We start from the raw sequence: 21,587 nt of genomic DNA, 5'->3' as shown, positions 1-21,587 counted from the left end.
AATCCAAAACTACATGGCCCTGTGTGAAAAAGTGTTTGCCCCCTAAACCTAATAACTGGTTGGGCCAGCCTTGGGTTTGGGTTTTCGAGCATGAACCGCCTTTTTAAGGTCATGCCACAGCATCTCAATAGGATTCAGATCAGAACTTTGACTAGGCCACTCCAAAGTCTTCATTTTGTTTTTCTTCAGCCATTCAGAGCTGGATTGCTGGTGAGTTTTGGATCATTGTCCTGCTGCAGAACCCAAGTTCGCTTCAGCTTGAGGTCACGAACAGATGGCCGGACATTCTCCTTCAGGGTTTTTTTGGTAAACAGCAGAATTCATGTTTCCATTTAACACAGCAAGTCTTCAGGTCCTGAAGCAGCAAAACAGCCCCAGACCATCACACTACCACCACCATATTCTACTGTTGATATGATGTTATTTTTCTGAAATGCAGTGTTACTTTTACACCAGACGTAATGGGATACACACCTTCCAAAAAGTTAAACTTTTGTCACGTCAGTCCACAGAGTATTTTCTCAAAAGTCTTGGGGATCATCAAGATGTTTTCTGGCAAAATTGAGATGAGCCTTTATGTTCTTTCTGCTCAGCAGTGGTTTTCATCTTGGATGAGTTGTCGCTGTGCTCTTTGGGTAATTTTGGTTGGCCGGCCACTCCTGGGAAGGTTCTCCACTGTTCCATGTTTTTGTCATTTGTGAATAATGGCTCTCACTGTGGTTCGCTGGAGTCCCAAAGCTTTAGAAATGGCTTTATAACCTTTTTTTCCAGACTGATAGATCTCAGTTACTTTCGTTCTCATTTGTTTCTGAATTTCTTTGGATCTCAGCATGATGTCTAGCTTTTGAGGATCTTTTGGTCTACTTCACTTTGTCAGACAGGTCTATTTAAGAGATTTCTTGATTGTGAACAGGTGTTGCAGTTATCAGATCTGGGTGTGGCTAGAGAAATTGAACACAGGTGTGATAAACCACAGTTTTAACAGGGGGGAAAACATTTCTTCAAACAGGACCATGTAGTTTTGGATTTTGTTTTCCCTTAATAATAAAAAACCTTCATTTAAAAACTGTTCCTGTTTACTGTTAGTTGTGTTTACTTGTGTTATCTTTGACTAATATTTAAATTTGTTTGATGATCTGAAACATTAAAGTGTGACAAACATGCAAAAAAATAAGAAATCAGGAAGGGGGACAATACTTTTTCACACCACTATATAAAATGTTACATTACAATTATTTCTTGTCTCCCCTGTATTGGAGTTTTCCAATGAGGGTTCAAGTTTTAACCCCAGGTGGGCACTATATAAAATGTTACATTACAATTATTTCATGTACTAAAGCTTGCTTTGGTCTATGGAAGATGAGGGTTCAAGTTTTAACCCCAGTGGGCCACCAGTTTCCGCCATTTTTTTATAAATGTTAAGAGTTTTTTTCTACTTCTTTCGAGTTTAGATCTCGCAATTCTGACTTTATAACTCGCAATCGCTATATGAACTCGCAATTCTGAGAAAAAAAGTTTTTTATCTAATTATTCATATTATTTTTGTTTTTATTTTTGACATTTCTGTTTTTTTTTTATAATAATTGTTATTTTTATTATTAATTCAGAGAAAAAAAGTCAGAATTGTGAGATAAAAAGTCACTATTACCTTGTTTTATTTTTTATTTAGTGGCGGAAACGGGCTTCCATATTGGTCTAATATAGTAAGTGCTACACAAAGGATTTATTTACTTACTTATTTTTTTTTTTTTTTTTTTTTTTTTTACAATTATTTTTTTTTTTTCATTAAAAATTATTATTTTACAGATAATTCTAACCCTAACCATGTCCTTGTTCCTCAAAATGTGGGAATTTTCCAGAACAGCATATTTGCATAGTGAATGCATAGTCTTACGTGTATTTACTGTAATGTTAGTACATATTACTTCACCAGATATAAAGTGTGATCAGGAGAGTACCACAACACATGTCTTTGCTTTCATCTGCTTGATAACAAGGCGCAGCGCATCCGGGTTCTAGTCTCTTGCATCAGCAGCAGCACATGCATGCGTCATGGTACTTTCCTGAATGCAGAGCAGAGTCTGACACAGAAAATCTTTATTTTTGTTTTCTTTGTGCAAAAAAAGTATTCTCATAGCTTCATAACATTACAGTTGAATTTAAGAGCTCTCTAATTGTTATTGTTTAAATCTTGTTCACTAAAAGGGAGACATAAGACAAACTAAATATGACATAAGTTGTTTTCTATTTATTTTTATGAATTTTGCCCTGTTATCGAAGTTTCAGACATTTCTGAATATCGTTTATGTGTTGTTTAGTTACTTCCTAAATATAGAATTTTTACAATCACTAAATAATCAATCATGGGTTAAAAGTTCTTTAAAAAATGAAATAAATAATATAAAATCTAGGTCCAGCAGAGTTGAAGAAATTTCCAGTAAGCACTAACTTTGACACTTTCGTGAGTATGAAAATAATTGCACACAGGTTCTGAGACTGCGTGTCTTCAGATTCACACTGCAGTTTGAGTTTGTGGGCTCTAGAAGTGTGTGCTGGTGACTATAGTTTGTGAGAAATTTTGCAGGTCAGTGTTGGCTGACTGTACAAACACACACAAGTGGTGCTGGACTGAATGTGACCCTGTCCCACAGTAACCTCAGTGAAGATTGAAGTATTACATCCATATATAGCTATAGTGATAGATGCATTGTTTAGAAAACAGAAGATGCTGCTTTTTTCTTTCTTTTCTGAATTTCTGAAAACAAGATGCAGACCTATATGCCAAGAAAACCTAGAAAATATTTGGCACTAAATCTTAATATTTTCTAAGGAGGTTAAAATACTTCATCTTAAAGACTGTCTCTGAATGCATGCCTGAAAATTGTGATATTAAGTAGCAATAAAATAGCAGTTAAATAACAGGTATTTGGAATTGCAAGAATTTATTGTTAAGACTTCAAACCAGCAGACAATTTCACTGCTCTCATTTCCACAAGAGGGGGCCAGAATCACCAGAAAATGGATGCTCTCAAAACATACTGAAGCTTGTTCAGCTTTATTTAAGAACAGTATATCAGTCACACCTTAACAAAGCATAGAAAAGGCAATATATTTCAGTTATAGAGATTAGTTTAATTTTCTTGCTACTCACATTTCAAACAAACCAAGCAAATCCAATTTAAAAGCACAATGAAAAGTGAACAGTGCTTTGCATAATGTTTATTACTTTGTGAAAATGCATGATGGAATTATTTTCCAGCACAGTATATGACACTGTAGATTCCCTTTGACTCAATGTATTTTCCTAGGGCAGTGGGGTTATCTGAGAGCTTGCAAATAACTGGTTGCTATAGTGTTGTGCAGACTGATTGTTTAGAATATAATTCTGTTTAGCTCTTTCGGTAAAGAGATGGGATTGTTATTTAAAAAACTCCCAATGTCTGCTGGATCCAGCCAAATGTGTATTTGGATCACATGTGTCTAACATTTCAGTTTCACATCTATTTAGCTGTTTCAAAACATTTGATGCAGACGCCAGAAAATAAACAGCAAAGTGGACATCAACTCACCGCGTGACATAAATGTGGCCTTGATAACAGTGCTCTGTTGTGCAGCTCGTCAGGTTCGGTTTTGGGAGTGTGTTTATCCAATAGAGAGCATTCCAGTGTGTCTCTCATCATCTTACCTTGGCACTTTTGGCAGTCATTTAAAAAGGTGTGTGGTTAGTTTGGCCAGACGTTAATGTCATGCCCATGTTATTTACCTGTCTGTCCTTTCACTCTGTGTGTGCCTTCCAGAAGCTGCTAAGTGCCTTCTGGCCAGTATAAGAGAAGTGCTGTTTGAGCAACAGATTTCAGAAAGTCTGTTAGCCTCATTTCCTGGGCGGAGAGCACAAGTGAAGCAACAGCAACCCTAAAAGAGAGCGAGTGAGGGAGAAGTTATTGGAACGTAAAGCTCTCACAAATCAATTTGTCACCAGCAAGCTCTGACAAGCGAGGAGAGGGAGTGTGTTACAAGAGGGAGCTAATAAAAAGTGTGCTGTACAAGAGAGAAGGAGGGTCTGAAGGACTTTTTTTTTACTCCAGACTGAGGTCAAAAGGCATAAAAGTGGACAAACAGAAAGGAACAAAGGCAAGACGGGAAGGAAAAAGCACACCGGCTGTCACTGCTGCGCTTCACGCGTTTACTACCTGGGTACTCGTGGACGGTTCATTTGTTTCACTCTTTTTGTTTACTCCATCTGTCACTGGAGACTCGTGGGTTGGACGTGGTTAGTTTGATTTTTCCTGACATATTACATCACTGGGACCAACACGTCAGGGTATTTTCCGAGAGGATCTGTTTTCCTTTCAATTCCTCTCAGTGAAATGTGTGTTAGTGTGTGGGGGTTAGCCGTGTCAATGGATCTTTCCCCTTGTCTTTGTAGTGGGAAAATGAGGTTGTAGCCCTTAAAAAGTCTTCTAAAAAACACTGTTACTTACAGTGTTTTGACTGATAACTTGTGAAATCTTTGCTCTGTACAGAGATTTTCAAACTTGACTTAAAAGAGGGTTTTTTTTAACATGCATGTTAATTAAATGAAGAACTTTCAAACTCTGCAAGTCACTGTTACTGTTATCTGATTGTCTAAATACTTCCGGAAAATCAGTCTGACCAGCAGAGGAAACCTTATGTTGTAAAAGCAAACTTCTGAAGAAATCTGAGCTGGACAAGTCGCTTTGTTTCGTTACGAATGCAGGATGCAGCTGGATGGAGTTGTCTGGTTTAGCCCAATAGTTAACAGGTCTTCTTTAGTGGTTTGATGACAAAACATCGGCTGAAGCATCAAGACCAGAGAAGTTGCGAGTAGAGAGGAAAGTTAGCGAGCAAACACCCTTACAGACGTGTCATTGTATCTGGACCTTTGCGTGTTTTCACAGCGGAAACTATCCAAGACCAGAGGAGAGAAAAAGAGTCAGTCCAGACGCATGGACTCACACAAGCATTTCTGTGTGCGACTGCCAGCAGTAAGCCGGCGATAAAGTTGTGCCGAAAGAAGAAAAGCTTGTTTTACTGAAATTTATATGCTTAGAGGCATATGTAAAATTGCATGTCAGTGACTGGCGGCGTTCAGGTCTTTGTGTGCCTCTAAGCTTGTTTATGTGGGAGAGTTGTTGTTCCATTTGGCCAAACTGCACCTGGATGGACCTCTGAAACAGGTGAGGCATCAGGAATTTCCCTTGTTACATATCAGCTGTTCTGTTGGCTTCATTATTCAAGGTGCTTTCCAGAATCATCATCAGGTAGCATCACCTCCATAATAACAAGACAGCCGTGTCTGTTTGATTCAAACGCTCTGCATCAAACACAGACTCTTGGTGAGCCTCTCTCCTTACCTAAAGACAGTTTGGGCTCAGATTTGGCACCATGAGGTTGCTTTGCTTGGTACTGACGGCCCTGTGCATGGTGGCTAGAACAGGATGTATGTCCACGTGCAAAACTCTGGACCTGGAGGTGGTGAAGAAGAAACGGATAGAGGCCATCCGCGGTCAGATCCTCAGCAAACTGCGCATGGACAAAGAGCCCGAACCGGAGATAGACGTTGAGGGACAGAAGATCTCAGATACCATGATTTCTCTGTACAACAGCACTGTTGAACTGAGTGAAGAAATGAAGATGAAGCCCGTTTCTGTGCAGGCTGAAGATGAAGATTACTTTGGCAAGGAGGTGCACAAGTTCGTCATCCGGCAAGGTAAGAAGTGTCCTCAGAAGTGTCCATCTTTAGAGACAATTTAATATCATGTCCTATTGATGTCGGCATTCTGTGGAGAAATATTTTTATATAATAATCACTTTATAATTATAATTGACGGCTTTATAATTAATCTATTTCCTATGCAATGATTTTCTGCATGTATGTGCTAGTCTAGTTTATTTTGCATAGTAAAATATGGTGAACTCACACCAAAATTACATGTCATTTATTTACTTATATGGGAATGTAATATATGACAAATATTGCTCTATAACAAGAGTGAATCTGCCATATGTTACCTATAAGATGATAAAATTAAGATTAATTTTTTTAATGTAATATTATATGCAGCAATAATAAAGATGCATATATATATATATATATATATATATATATATATATATATATATATATATATATATATATATATGCATGCATCTTTATTAAAAAAAATCTGTATATTTACTTTTTAATACAAGTCTATCTTTTAGATTTAGTTATATAACATCAACATGTATTGATGATTTAGGATATATACATCATCATGACATATATGTCCAAAAATGAATCACACATACAGAACATGAACATATGTATTTATATGGGCTATGAAATTGTTTTAATTTCTAATAGGTTTCATATGTGTTTTAACTTCCTGTGACTGTATATTTCATATACATAAATGTAACGCATATGCTTATTTGGCAAGTAGCCATTTAATTAAGTGGAAAAGTATACAGTCATCTAGTCATTACAAAGGTTTAATATTTTATATAATTTTCTTTACAGAAATATTAGTGTCATTCAAGTATCACAAGTCTTGTTTCTTTAGCTCTGTGAAAAGCAGACCAACATGTCCAGTTCAGATAATTAATGTTAGGTTGTCTAATGCAGTAACAACTCGTATGTGATGAATCGTGATCTCATACATTTGTGTTACGTGTTCCCCTAAAAACCCCTCATGCCTTCACTTCAGATCCCCTCATGCAGCCACTAGGGGAGCATTTCATCCCATTTCATCGTTGCACTCAGACTATCTGTGGTATTCTAATAGGCTAGTTGTTTTTGCTGTTGGCTTAGTGTGTTGGATTGTTAAACTCGAAACTTTAACAACAAGTTCTTGCTAGGGGGTGAACACTTTGAGCACACTTCTGTCTGTTCATTCTGAACAATCGGTTTATTTGATTGCTCTGATCAAGCTGTTTTTTTTTTTTTGTTTTGTTTTGTTTTTTTCACAGTTTTTGTCTTGTACCTGTTGGATCTCTTGTTAATACATATGTTTTTGATGAGGAAATAACTTTACATTTGATGCTTACCACCCACTTGCTTTCATCCCTCACACTCTTTACCTCATTTAACCACTTCAAACACTTCAGACATCAACATCAGGCCTGTGATCCGAAACGAGCAGTGAATAAAGACCTCCTTGGAGATGGGGCTTGCTCGAAGGATGAAAACCAAGGACAAAGAGACAGAGAAATATGGGCGAGAAACTGTTGATAAGGGCAGACAAGTCAGATCCGCTGTCCTTCTCACTAATTCTGTTTTCTTTTTGTGTATTCCTCTGGGGTTAGGGACTTTCCTGTAACTGAGCCATCTATTTTGTGTCTCTTACTGGTTCTGTCTTTTTGCTCTATTTTTGACAGGCCCATTTGACAGCAAAGAGGGTTGCTTGTTTCTGAGGTGTGACTAAGATTTAGAGGAAATAGTCCCAAATAGCAACATTGAATTCCTCCTTTTGCAGTTTCCCTCATGGGACAAAAGTCCTCTTTATGTTCCTGTGTTTGTGTAAGGCTTCTTACATTTGTTTAAGGTGGAATACATTTAAAGAAATAAGTCCTGATGCAAGTGCAAGGCCTCCCACGCTCAGTATTTACAGTCTGTAGTACTGTAGTAATTGCTTACTTTGGCAATACTACGTTACACAAGAATGAATTGTTGGACAGTATATGTGAAGCAATTCCAAGGCTGCATGGTGCCACAAATGTAAATAATTAATAATAATAATAATTAGATTTGTAATTTGGATTTTAAAACACTAGGCATCGTTTGCTTGCCGACTTTATAAATTACAGAGAGGAAAAACTGTGCATCACACACTAAATGACTGAGGATCACTCACTACCAGACTTAAGTCATTTCAAACTGACAAAGAAACATGTGACAAATTAAAAACAATATGTTTTCTAAAATCAGATCAAAATATCAAACACGTTTTGATCAGTGCTGCGGGTAATGCATCACAAGCAATGTAACCAGATTACTTTTTCAAGTAACTAGTAAAGTAATGCATTACTTTTGAATTTACAACAAAATACTTTTTCAAATAAATAACACGGGTTATTTTGTTTTTCCATTCATTCATTGAAACCTCTCCGGTCTCTGTGTTGACAGAGATTGGCAGTGAGGCATTTCCTTCAGCCTGAGGCTAATAATTTCACCTTTGGTGTGAAAGAGCCTTTACAGGTGCCAAAAATATAACCTTTGGGTTTTCTGATATTAAAAACAAAGGAGGCAAGCCCAGCCCACATGACAAAAAGTAATGCAAAAGTAACGTAATGCATCACTTTTCATAAAAGTAACTAAGTAATGCAATTAGTTACTTTTTTATGGATTAGCGCAATATTGTAATGCATTACTTTCAAAGTAACTTTCTCACACAACACAGGTTTTGAAATCCTCCGACTGGATGGAATCATAGTCTGAAGGTAAGGAAAACTTATGAAATCTGTCAACTCAAACTTGCAGACCGACTCTGACTTTTGGCAACTAGCATCAGCTTGTCCAGACTGTAAATGGGTGCAAAAATCTAGGCAAAAGTGGTGTAATATATTCTAGCCTGTAAGTGAAAAAAAAAAAAATACTCTATATATTAAAGATCAAGGTTTGTTCTAATAGTAGACATAACTATGCTTGCCTTGGGGAACACCAATAATCATTTATATTGTGGATTTTTATTGTTGCAATACTTTTAAATGCATTCAAGAAAGCAGAACAATCCTTTTGTAATCCTCCTGACTTGTTGAACACAGATAGAAAAACATCATATGCTTAGTGTTGTCCATTTTGAAATAGATAGAACCACAACTTTTAGCAATGAGAGTGTGTTGAAATATTTTTTCAGGATTACAGACTTGTTTTTGTAGGATTATGGATTGCCATCATTGTCTAATGTGGTGTTCAGGGTTCTTTCTATTATGATTTTTTTCAGTAGCATAGATGTTTAACTTAAGATTTTGCCTCATCGTATTTGATTTGGAACATTTATTTTTCTTGCTAGACTCAATAGTATCTGTTAGTTGAAGGTAGATGAAAGAGACGAAGAAAAAGATATTGTTGACTGTGCAGTTGTGTATTCATAAATTCTGCTGTCAAATCAAGAGTGCTCGATTTACAGCCATGCCCTGCAGCAATGCCCAGGTTTCCATGTCCTTCTTCAGGCCAATCAGTCTGTTCTACTGCATGTGTGCTATTTTTCATTTCATGTTATCACATGTCAAAGATTGTGCTGACTGCACAGCTCATCTGCCGGGAAAGTGTGTCATGTCTCAATGTGATTGGAGCAGCACAGATAGTCATGATTCTATGGATGGCGATAGTAAGAGGAGAGGAGTGTAAAACGTGTGTTGTAGAGGCAGATTTTTAAGCCTGCTGGAATCTGGTTGCACCCATTACTAATGATAGGTCTGTCTCAGTGCCTGTTAGGACAGCTGTCCTAGGTTTACCTGAGCGCCAGCCTGCGTAAACACACACACACAGAAATCCCTCTCCACCCTCATCTGATCCACCATCAACAAAGAGCAGTGCCTTCAGTCCTTGACATCTTTTATATATGCCTACAGGTGTTGATACATGGGACCCATTATAAAATAGTTTCCAAATCAATTCGATATATATCGCTCAAAAGTGAAAAGAACATGTCCAACATGTACCAAGCTAATGAGAAAAAAAGAAACCATTATAGTTATTGGATAACTCTTATGAAAGCATGTGGGTCACATTTCAACCCAATAACTATCACATTACTGGATGTTTTATTTATGCATTTATGCCTAGCCTATTATTGTTGTCAGTTTATCAGTACTTATAACGCACATATTTATGGCTTTTTCTTACCATATTCTACTTCCCTTAATCCTACACCATACCTAAACTTAACAACTACAAGTACTTTTCTTACTCAATAAGCAACAAATTAGGAGTTTACTGAGGGAAAACTCTTAATTAACAGTGAATGTGTTCCCTAATCGAAAGTGTTGCTGAAGATAGTTGTGTGCAGATGGATGATTAGTTCAGTTTTCTAGATCTATAAAACTTCCTCAGTAACCCTCAGTGCTCTGAATGTAACACTGGATGGTGTGACTAACATTGTATAGATCTCATGTATCAAGACTGAACTGGTTAAACTGATCCCGGTAGCAGCTACATACAGCAGAGTTAGTGCCAAGCTAATTAAAATTTATCCCTACAAGCTATCTGAATAAATCATGCAGTTATTCCTACTCCTTAAGTTTTATTTAAGCACACTGAATACAATGATATAATTGCTTTAATATACTCTACTAATCATGGATGAGTGATGGATGTGTCAGTCAGCATGGTCTCTTTTAAGTTTTCCGTCTGATGTGTGTGTAATTAGTAGTGTTTCCTAGGTCAGATTCTTACGGTTAGGATTAAGATCTTTTTTAATTAAACCCCAAGTAATAAACTACTGGCAAGTCTAGTCAAGTCTATGCTTCTAAAACGCTTTATACAATATAAGTTGTGTCAAAGCAGCTTCACAGTAATATACAGGAAAATAACAGAATCAACGATGCAAACTTCATCCAATATGAGAAATTCAAATGTCATTGTTCAGTTCAAGTCAGTTCACTTCAGTAACTGTGTAAAGTTCATCAATTACAGTACATAAATAATTCATTAAGCAGTTCTACAGAAGTCAATAGTGTCATTATTCAGCTAGAGTCAGTTCATTATAGTTTCAATTAAATTAATTTACAGAAAAAAATAAATAAAAAATAATCAATTATAAAACAAAGGCAATTAATCAATAAAGCAGCTCAACAGACGACAATAGTGTCATCATCCAGCTCAAATTAGTTCAAATTTCGTTCTCATCCAATAGTGTCAGTGCAGTCAAATCAATAATGCAGTATACTGAATATTAAGTGTCGCTTAAACCACAGCAAAACAAAACCCACGGCGAGAGCGGTAATCACCCAGGCTCAGTCTCATCAGGCCGACTGAATGAAAATGGTGGAATTTATGATTCCAGGCTGTGTTCAAAGTCACATTTGTGGAATGATATTATTGGATTGATAGTCTCATTTTTTTTTAATCGATACTGGGACAAGTTTCATAAATATAACCACTATATTAAGACAGTTTTTGACTAGGTAGCAGTTAACCAAGCGGTAATCAGTCTTCATTCATTCAGTCTTCAACTTTGAAGACTGTTCTAAGCAGTTGACACTTGGTCGTACTGGTATCTTTTTTTGTTTTGTTTTTTGGTAAATTGTGATTTAATAATAAATTGGTGTCATTCGAATTTGAAAAGAAAGACTTGGCTAACTGCTTTGTTCAAATACTAAGTAAGACACGGTCTTAATATAGTGGCTATGTTTATGCAACTGGCCTTTAGCTTCTTTTGCTAGAAGATTGGGATACGTCACACCGGCATTAGGTGCTAGAAGAGTCTATCCAGCAGGTTGAAAAATCAAGGTAGAGCTAATGTTTAGCCAGTAGCAGATGGCTGGCTTATCAGTGGCCGTACACATAATGAGACTGAGGTAACTCATCCCACACCATAGGCCTCCTCCCCATGTTTAACATCAGCAAAACCAGTTATAGCAACCCCGAACACAGGTTAATGATAGCTTTCTCTTTAAATTACACAGCTACAGCCAAAATACAGGCAAGGGCAGCATGAGCCTCATTAAGCCACACAACACAAATGCTGCCTTGCCTGTATTATAAAGGCCAAGAACTGCCATCTGACTGACATAAAAAGCAACAAATTACAGTCCGATAAATACTGATCAATTCACAAACAAAGCCGAACATACAATTCTGCTTATGGATAGATACCTAGTTTATTTAGTGCCTCAAACAAAACTCTAAATATCTTTCAAAGATTTGGCAAACTTTGGTTCTTCTGTGCATTAATGGCTGATGGTAATTTGATAAAAGAGCGATCTGTTGTCTGAGCTTTAAAATAACCGTGAACTTTTCTGTCTCTCACTTTCTCTGTAGCTCAGAATGGCACAAAGCATCAGTTGACTTTTAACGTGTCAGAGATGAAACAGAGTATTCCAGACTACCGGCTGCTGTCACAAGCGGAGTTTCGGCTTCGGATTAAGAGTCCTACAATGGACCAGGAGCAGAGGCTGGAGCTGTATCGTGGAACGGGAGATCAGGCTCGATATCTGGGCACTCGCTTTGTCTCCAAGGATTTGTCCAATCGTTGGCTCTCGTTTGACGTGAAACAGACGATGACAGAATGGCTGCAGGGCTCAGGTAAGGTCATGGCAGCATTCAGCTAACATCAGTTGTAGTTTCCCAGTTGTGATTGATGAGTGTATTTAAGATGTGCTCATAAGAATGTATTCCCAAATTATGTTCCACATAATCTGTTTGGTTAAAACAGTCTACCTTTTCTCGGGCATCTACTTAATGTTGTGATAACCCAAAACCTCAGTGAGACAATAATGCGGGATTCTGTTATTGGCACTGAAATGAGAACAAATAAGAACACAGTAATTAAAACTGCATACTAATCATGATGGTAAATGTTATACTTAATAAACAAGGAACTAGAGGCTTTTCTATATTATTAATATCGTCATAAGCACCATAATTTGGATGAAATGTTATTTGTACTAAAATATATGTTAGGCCAGTGAGCAGATCTGAAACTATTGGAAGGTTTACTGTTACTTTACTTGTGTTTGGTTCTGGCGCATAAAAATTATTGAAGGAACAGCACAATCTTATTCATAATGTCATGATTTGTGGGTGGGCTTTTTCCAGAACACTTAAATTATAACAAACAATTTTTGCACAAACAAACACCACTTACATTCAGAAAATGTAAAAGTCTAGCAGTAACTTTGGCAATTTCAGTATGTTTATTCAGGGAATTACACATTTTGTATTTCAAATAAGTACTTTTCACAAAACTTTTAAATGTATTTTAACCTGTTAACTGCTTATTTCCCTTTTTATATTGCCTTACACAATTTGCTATAATATTTTATAACTAAAACTTTTTCTAATCTTTACAAAACATTGTTGGAAAGGTCTGAATCTCAGTGTTTCATATTTTGGGGGTTGTTTATTTATTTATTTTAATATTAGTAATATTGTAACAGAAATGTATACATTTGTGACAGGAAAATGCATTAAAAAAATTCAGTGGAGTTTAGGTGTCATCCATTAGCTATTTTAGTATAGCACCTAAACAAAATCATATTTTTTCAATTTTTGTGATATCAACTTCAAATTTGGAATATTACTTAGGAAGACATATGGCTTTTATTTTTTATTTTTAATCAATTTTAGATTCCAAACTATTTGGTGTAATATTTATTTTATATAACATAAAAACTAAAGTACATTTTCTTTATAGTAAACCTAAACTTTTACAACATTTTTATTCATTATATCTTTCACCTCACCAATAATCTTCTTTAAAAAAGAGACCAACCTTAGTTCTGTATTCCAAAGCATTCATTAGTTACAACAGTTTAGGGTTTAAGTTCAGGTGCATTTTTACATCTGTGTTTAAAAAGGGATAAGAAGTTAAAGATACTAAATGGAAGATTTTTTTTTTTTTTTTTTTTACTTGCAACTTGCAAGTGCTTATTATTGCAGTTCTGGAACTTGTCTTTTGAAAGACTGTTCTGAAAAACAGCTTTGTTTCTTGGCAGACTGTTAAAGATAGACGCATACTAGTCTCCCTGTAATCCTGTAAAAGTCAGCCAGTTAGATTTAGACTTTGAGAAATTGTCTTCATTTTAGTGTGCCGTATGCATTAGACAGTTAGCTAACAGAGTGTGGGCTTTCTGACGTCTGAGACTGAGATTAATCATTTCCTGTCTCCTACTGTCATGTCTAATAAAGGTGAAAAAGTTCAAAAACAAATAAAGTAGTCAGGGTTACTTTAATTTAACCATTATAATCCAGAATTATAAATTTATATGTGACTACAGTCTTATTCGAAATACCACAGTGAAACTATGGCCACCATTCACAAAAGTGTAGTACATTTGGAAAGCTTAACTATGTACCTATAAGTAAGGACTGATAGCATTCTCTCCTTAATTTAAAAGATTAACTAGCTGACTAATTTTTAAAGATTAAAACTGGCTGAAACAACTATGTTATTCCTTCTGAATGGATTTGATTATTATGTGACCAATTGTTATGTACCCATTTATTTCTATCTTTGAAGTTAGTTGCTTATACAGTGCAAAACCCAAATAAACTTGTGTGTGTTTAACAGAAGAGGAAGAAAGTTTAGAGCTGAGGTTATACTGTGGCTGTAAAACAGACAAGCAGAGTACTGATCAGTTCCTCTTCAGTATATCAGGTATGATAATCTCAATAATCTGAAACATAGTTCTGGAAATGTATGCCAGAAGAATCCAAACTGATATAATCTTATATATTATGTGTGTATTTTCAGGACTAGACAAGCAGAGAGGTGACATTGCTGGTATGGCAGACATGATGGCAAAGCCTTATATTCTGGCTTTATCTTTGCCTCCTAATGGCACATCCCAGGCATCCGCTCGCAGGAAACGAGCTGTTGGCACTGATGAAACTTGTGATGAGTAAGTCTATTTGCTCTCTTTCACTTTTTATGTTTTGTTTATAGATACAGTATAGGAGTACAGATAACAAATACTTATACTCTTCTCATTTGGACCAAATTTGAATATCCTTTATATTGTGACATTGTTAAATTCTCGATTCTGATTGGCAGTGCTGGTTCTGGACTTCTGGGGGTCCTAAGCACAACTTTGTCAGGCGGCCCCTGTCAGTGAATTCATTAAAACTCCAAAATGACCCCTTCACCCCTTAATCTGTTCTTTCATAGCAGTTTCACTGTTAGATAAAAACCTTTGGCATATTTTTGGTGGAATGCCACACAGAAATAAATCAGGAAAAAAAAAAAAATACAAAGACAAAGACGGTAAATAAAATTATGCATGGAAATTCCTGCAGGGATAACAATTAAAAAGGCAGCTGTAATTCAATAATTCACCATCCCATCATCAAGTATTTCTACATCTTAAACTGAGAAGTAAAAATGTAATGCAAGTAGGCACCACTGAACACACAATTAAAAATTAGACTCACTCTTTCCCAACATTCTCTGGCAGAAAATCTGAGACCTGCTGTATGCGGAAGCTTTACATTGACTTTCGGAAAGATCTGGGTTGGAAGTGGATCCACAAGCCGAAGGGATACTTTGCCAACTACTGCATGGGCTCCTGTACCTACATCTGGAATGCTGAGAACAAATACTCTCAGGTAGGGTGCTGTTCCGCCCCTGTCCGATTTGACCAATGAAGCAGACACATATGTATTTAAAAGCATGTATATCACCAGTGACTGCATAACAAAAGATACAGTATGTCTGAACATGCTCCTTGCCGGTTTTCTTCACCTGGACAATTTGAAAGGAATCCTTAAACGCTTCTTTGGTGCTGGGTAAAGGCTTATTCCAATATTATCCTAAAATCACACACAGGAACACTTTCCCAGAACACCAGAAACTTTATGGGTTAATATTTTTAACATGATTTGGGATTTTAATGTGTTTACAAATTAGAACAAAAAACATCATATTTAGGCTGCATTTAGATTAAATGGTTCAAGTGACACACTTTTTTTTTTTTTTTACAAAATCACATGGATTCCAATATTCTCAGATCACTTTCCGGCCTTATTCATATGTGGAATTAAATCTGCTTTGAATTCGATATGTGCATTTGCATCTGCCATGTAATTGCACTGATCGGATATTCCCATTAATGTAAGTTGTACATCACTGAAAAAGCGAAGGTGGCGAATGACGTCAGCTGAGGTGGACGCTTTTCTGGGCAGTGTTGCCAAGTCCATAGTGGAATTGGGCTACTTTTACACTAGTCGCAATTCTGTACCCTTCAAATTGCTCAAACTGAAACAGCACAAATTAAAAATGCAAATGAAAAAATATTCCTATTGGAAACACGTCATTTATGCAAAAACTCCCATATATAGCAAAAAAAGGTTTTGCACTTACATAAGGTGGTTTTTCAGGCAATGTGAAAAAGGAATATTAGGCAAAACTAAATTTTTTTTTTTTTTTTTTGCAGTTACAGCTAACTTAGCATACGTAAAAGTCACATGATCATTCTTGAATGCACTAAAACCTCCAAAAAATACGTTGCTGCTCTAAAATTTTTTTGATCCGCAGGTTAAATCGATTTCTCTCCAACCATGGATTGTTTTGCCAAGTGTATAGTGTAAATGCAGATAGCAGATATAGGTCACTTTAAAAAGAAAATGTAAGCTGGTCATCAGAAAAAAATCGGATACAGTCCAGAAAGTGGAATTGGGCATCAAAAACTTTAGTGTAAATGTGGCCTTAAATTTCTTGCCTGCAATATTTGCTTTGCTCTGGTTGGTTCCTGTCATTTCTAGAGCAAGGATAGACAACACCATCCTAAGAAACTGATGACAGATTTCTTTGAGTTGGAATCTATGCAATAAGTATGCAGTGTTGCACCTGTGGCTGTGTAAAGAACATTAGTTCATTTTCAATGCAGAGGTACAGTTTTATCCAGAGGGGCATTTGCGGAGGATAGTGTAAAAGTTGGCAAAAACTAGTTTTGAATGACTAGTTACCCCAAGGGCTGAAATGTCATACATTTTATGTCATTACATCTTGAATTATAACAGTGATGTTCTTTTAGCTTTCTCTTTTAAGCTTTTTGAGTTATACCTACGCATGCTTCAAATTTCACCAGGTTTAAGAATTCACAGGTTTTTTTTTTATTTTTATTTTTTTTATTATGCCCATAAAAGGAGGTTCAAAACAACACCTGACAAAAGTTTTTTTTTTTTTTTTTTTCTATGGAAGAAAAAAAACTGATAGGAGTTTGGAAATGCATGAGGGAAAGTATATGATGACAGGATTTTCCTTTTTGGGGAAACTTTCTCCTTCAGAGCAGTGCGGTACTTTAGTTCATTTGCAATGCAGATAGTATCCAGATGGACATGTGAGGTACTTAGAAGGCAAGATCAGTGTAACAACTGCATATAAGTAATAGGGTGGACAAAACGACACTGTGAATCAAAGCATGATCAATTTGATCTTTGTCTTTTTTGAGCTGCTTTACAGCTAAGCTGAATTATTTTTTTGCATCAAAACATGTTGTTTAAAGTGCTATATAAATAAAGGTCACTTGACTTAACAAAACACAAACAAATATTTGTGTTTTGCATGAACTGAGTACTATAGTCTTTCACCAAACCAACATCTCACATCTGATGAGTCACTGAGGAGGAGTTTCATAATCTAGGGAAATTTTGACATTATTTGGCAGAGTTAAAGATTGAAAGTGACATCCCAGGATAGAGTCCTAATGTCACGTGTGTTATTAATTCTAGTTTTGTGACACGTGCTAGACAGTATGATCAAATGATGTTATGAAATTCTCTTTTGAAAAGTTATCAAATGTTGACATGTTCAGCATAGCGTTGACATGTTTAGCATTTCTATTATTGTAAAAATGATTTGATATAAAGGCTTTTGCCTCAATTTTTGAAATGATTTTTTTATGGAAATATAAATAGATTTAAGATTTGGGAAAGTTGGAGTAGATAGTGATGGAAAAGCAGTCAACATACTTGACAGATGCTTCAATACTGTTTAAAAGGCTATAAAGATGCACTCCATGAAGTTGTTTGAGAGAATGCCAAGAGTGTCCAGTGCTGGAAGCTATGGACTGCTAATTTGAGCTACAGTTTAGTATAATTTTTTTCATTTATGAATGTTATGAATTTTGGTCACTACATAGTAAATTCTTAAAATGAAATAGTTAGCAGGGGATTATAAGAAATTGTATAATTTGTATAATGAACATTTTTTAATATTTAAGTGAATCCTAATAACAGAACAAATTTGTGCACAAAATTTAAACTAATGTTACACCAATCTGAATTGTTTCATGGTGCAATTTTACACCATAAAATGCTCTATAGTATATTTGATCGGGGGTCAGTTGTCTCAATGCATTTCAATGTTATTTCACATAACAGTTTGCTCTTATGAACACTTATTTTGCAGTGTGCAGACATGAACTGTTTCAGTGCAGTATCAAATGGTTTGTGTATCTGTGTCTCATAGATATTAGCCTTGTACAAACACCACAACCCTGGTGCATCGGCTCAGCCATGCTGCGTACCTGCAGTCCTCGACCCTCTGCCCATTCTGTACTACGTGGGAAGACAAGACAAGGTAAAAGCCGCTTTCTGACTATTTTAATTGCTTCTCAGCTTCCTGCATATAGGCTAATAGATATCCCAGAACTGGTGTCAGTGGGCTTTTAAGGCAGGCAAGGCACAAAAAGTGTGTTCTTTGGAGTGAGAACAATTTGGTATATCTATTAGCTAAAAAGTTTACTTGGAAAGTACTTCATGTTATGCACAAAAAATATCTGTATCTCCCCAGTCTCTTAAAATGGTCATTTTGGCATAATGAATAAATGTGAATGAGTCATTTTGTCTTGGCTCTGTTTCTAGGTGGAGCAGCTGTCCAACATGGTGGTGAGGAGCTGCAAGTGCAGTTAGAGTTCATCTGACTGCATAACGTTTTGTTATATTCAGAAGTGCTCCGTGGCTTTATCTCTCTCTCTGGATGAAAAGTAAGCAAACGCACAGAGAGATAGACGTAAATTCTCAGTGGGAAGGAAATTCAGGAGCTGAGACAACTGACGTGGACAGGAGAAAGGAGTAGGGACAGTTTGGCTAAAGTGGAAGCAAAAGGAAAGAGGGGAAAAGACTTTCTCAGCGATGCCCCTCTACAAAGACATTTCGTTAAAGCATTTCATAAAACAAGCTCAATATTAAACCAAGTATATGCTTTTAAATGTTTATTTACATTATCAGTTCCCATTAATTTATTGTGGCTTCTAAGTTCATAATTTGATTGTACCGTGAAAGCAGCCGCGTAGCATTGCATGCCAATTGTACAATGAAGATTTCTAATGGTGCTGAACTGATAAAGGAAATCATGTCAAAGGAACATTTCAAATTTCAATTAAACGTAAACACATAAAAGAGAAGTGTTTGCACTAACCGATGGAAGTAAAGGCTCATGACGTGCAGTATGAGACTTACAAGAAAGCTAATGGGGTTGGAGCATGGGTCAATGAACTGCTTTATTTTTTTTATTTATTTTTTTTATGTGCGCAGTAGGTTTTATTGTCATGCACAGCTGTGCTTTGAAGCCTGTTTCTGTGAACAGGGTCTGAGTGGAACACTAGAGGTATAGGTCTGAATCGTGAACATTTCAAACTTCATATTGCACTGTATGCACACTACCGTGTGTCACGGGAAAATGTCTGCCTCTTCAGGTCCTCGTGTAGTCAGGGTTTGTTAGTTCTCAAAAATATCTACAGCTTTGCTAAAGGAATGCATTGGTCAATCTCAGCAAAACAGGTCTGGGACACATTTCACATTTATGAAATAAAATTATTTCACCCAAAGAAGGCAAATCTTATTTTTAGGACCATTAAGATTGTTTGCATTGAGTGATTTCCTGTGTCGCAATTGTCGCAATTTGTAATGTATCTATTTAATTCAGTTATTATTGTTTTATAGTAAAAGGACAGACAGTACAACAAATACATACGTGATCTGTAAATACTTAAATTAAATTATTAAATTAAAGTAATGTATCACTTACAAGAATGTGCTCAGTTGTCAAAATGCAAAGAATCGGCTCCTAAAAACAGGCTTAATTTTCGTGCAAAGTATACTTTCCGTTTTGTTTTTTTTGTTTGTTTTTTTTCTGCTGGTTTTGAGGTGAAATTTCAGCCATGTTTGTGCAAGTGATGTTTTTGTGTTGGTGAGTATGTATCTATGCTTGTGTATGTTTGTTGTGTGTTGTTCAGCTGTGTTGTCCTTGTGCTGATATCTTTATGAGGAACATTAGTGTGTATATTTATAGAGGCTTCATGTCTTTCTCTGCTCTATTTGACATCGGCGGTGTTGAGTGATGAGAATTGTGTTCTGTATGTTAGTTTCAAGGCAACACGGCTGAGAATACACTGTTTGCAAAATGAATGCAGTGTTACTCTTAACTGAAAAATACTGGCTAGTTACTGTAAAACTACAGTTTTGTAGATACTGTACTCTTTGTTATACTTTGACATTTTATTTTGTATTTTTACTGCAAGTGTTTTAAATTGCTACAGAATTCCTTTGACAAACATTTTACATCCAGGCAGTGTTTTATTATATAATTACGTTTCCTTTTTTGCACTTATTTTATGCTATTGTGACATGAATTGTTTCAATAAACAAAAATCACAATTCAGTCCATAATATCTAACCGAAAGACAGATTATGCACAAATTCAAATAATGTCCTGTGAAATAATGTATTGTACTACATGAAATATTGCAGTACAGTAAATAATCCTGTCCAAAAGTTAACTAGAGGAGAAAGAGGAGTGTTGTAACACATTTTGTTCCCACATTTATCCTTTACACAGCAGTTTGGCAAAAAAAAAAAAAAAAAAGTATCAATCAGTTTAGAAGTTTACATAAGCTGTATATATTAGTGTTAAATACAAGTAGGCCTACTCTAGGTGGAGTATTGGAGTTACAGCTCCTTCTCTACAGCAAATTGTGCTTTACAAACAACTGTACTTATATATATATATATATATATATATATATATATATAATTTATTACTGTATGTAAATATTAATATTTAAAAATATATAATTATAGGAAAAGGGCATATCTTAATATCAGCATTTTTAATATCTAATATATGTATGTTATTACATATATTTTTATATTATACTGTATGCTATTATATGTTCATATAATACATGTGTTAACGGGGGAAATGGCATGTCAAATTTTCCTTGATCTTTTAACATACAGCTCTGGAAACATTTAAGATACCACTGCCAAATTATAGGTTTCTCTGGTTTTACTATTTATAGGTATGTGTTTGAGTAAAATAAACATTTTTGTTACATTCTATAAACTACTGACAACATTTCCCCAAATTCCAAATAAAGTATTGTCATTTGGAACATTTATTTTCCAGATAATGACAACTGGTCAAAATAACAAAAAAGAAGCAGCATTTTCAGACCTCAAATAATGCAATGAAAACAAGTTCATATTCATTTTTGAACACCACATGTTTAAACTTAGAAAGAGTTCTGTCATGATAACTCTCGGATGGATTGGTATGGAAATGTAATTGACAATGTTAATGTATTTGGTCTTGGTTGAATAGATCTGCTGCTACTGTGAGCATGTAAGAAATACTGCTGCTCCAAATATAACATACATGAAATAACCCCATATGGCATACATGAATCACCCTCGTAGCAGATTTATACAGGTGGAGCTGGGGAAGGTGGAGGATTTCTGAAGCATTCTGCAAACTGCTACAGCAAGCACTATTCATATTTTGGAAAGTTGAGCTCATTGGCTACTGATACAGGAGAGCTGTGACATGTCAGCTGTGCCATGTGATGATGTCATTAGGCCAGACTGCGTTAGACCTATAGGACTGTGCCATCTAGAGTTTCATGCCAGAACTCTGTATTTC

The 21,587-nt window shown here is 35.8% G+C and overlaps 1 protein-coding gene across 1 annotated transcript; it reads left to right on the top strand.

Moving 5' to 3' along the window:
- Window positions 1–3,879: 3,879 nt before the first annotated feature.
- LOC109103035 (transforming growth factor beta-1 proprotein-like) lies at window positions 3,880–20,340 on the top strand. Its single transcript, XM_019116350.2, has 7 exons — window positions 3,880–5,731; window positions 11,987–12,250; window positions 14,238–14,324; window positions 14,421–14,568; window positions 15,121–15,271; window positions 18,135–18,245; window positions 18,530–20,340. The coding sequence occupies exons 1-7, from the start codon at window positions 5,407–5,409 to the stop codon at window positions 18,575–18,577; spliced, it is 1,134 nt and encodes a 377-aa protein (XP_018971895.1). The 5' UTR covers window positions 3,880–5,406; the 3' UTR covers window positions 18,578–20,340.
- The last annotated feature ends 1,247 nt before the right edge of the window (window positions 20,341–21,587 follow it).

The sequence above is a fragment of the Cyprinus carpio genome, chromosome B15, assembly GCF_018340385.1.
Source record: "Cyprinus carpio isolate SPL01 chromosome B15, ASM1834038v1, whole genome shotgun sequence".
Taxonomy (NCBI): domain Eukaryota; kingdom Metazoa; phylum Chordata; class Actinopteri; order Cypriniformes; family Cyprinidae; genus Cyprinus; species Cyprinus carpio.
Note: the sequence above shows the minus strand (reverse complement) of the source record. Positions and strands in the feature narration are given on the sequence as shown.

Bases quoted from the DNA above. Each gene is read 5' to 3' on its own strand.
- LOC109103035 (XM_019116350.2), top strand. From the start codon at position 5,407: ATGAGGTTGCTTTGCTTGGTACTGACGGCCCTGTGCATGGTGGCTAGA. The intron at 5,732-11,986 runs GTAAGAAGTGTC...CTTTCTCTGTAG, and splicing joins CAAGTTCGTCATCCGGCAAG to CTCAGAATGGCACAAAGCAT. The intron at 15,272-18,134 runs GTAGGGTGCTGT...TGTGTCTCATAG, and splicing joins CTGAGAACAAATACTCTCAG to ATATTAGCCTTGTACAAACA.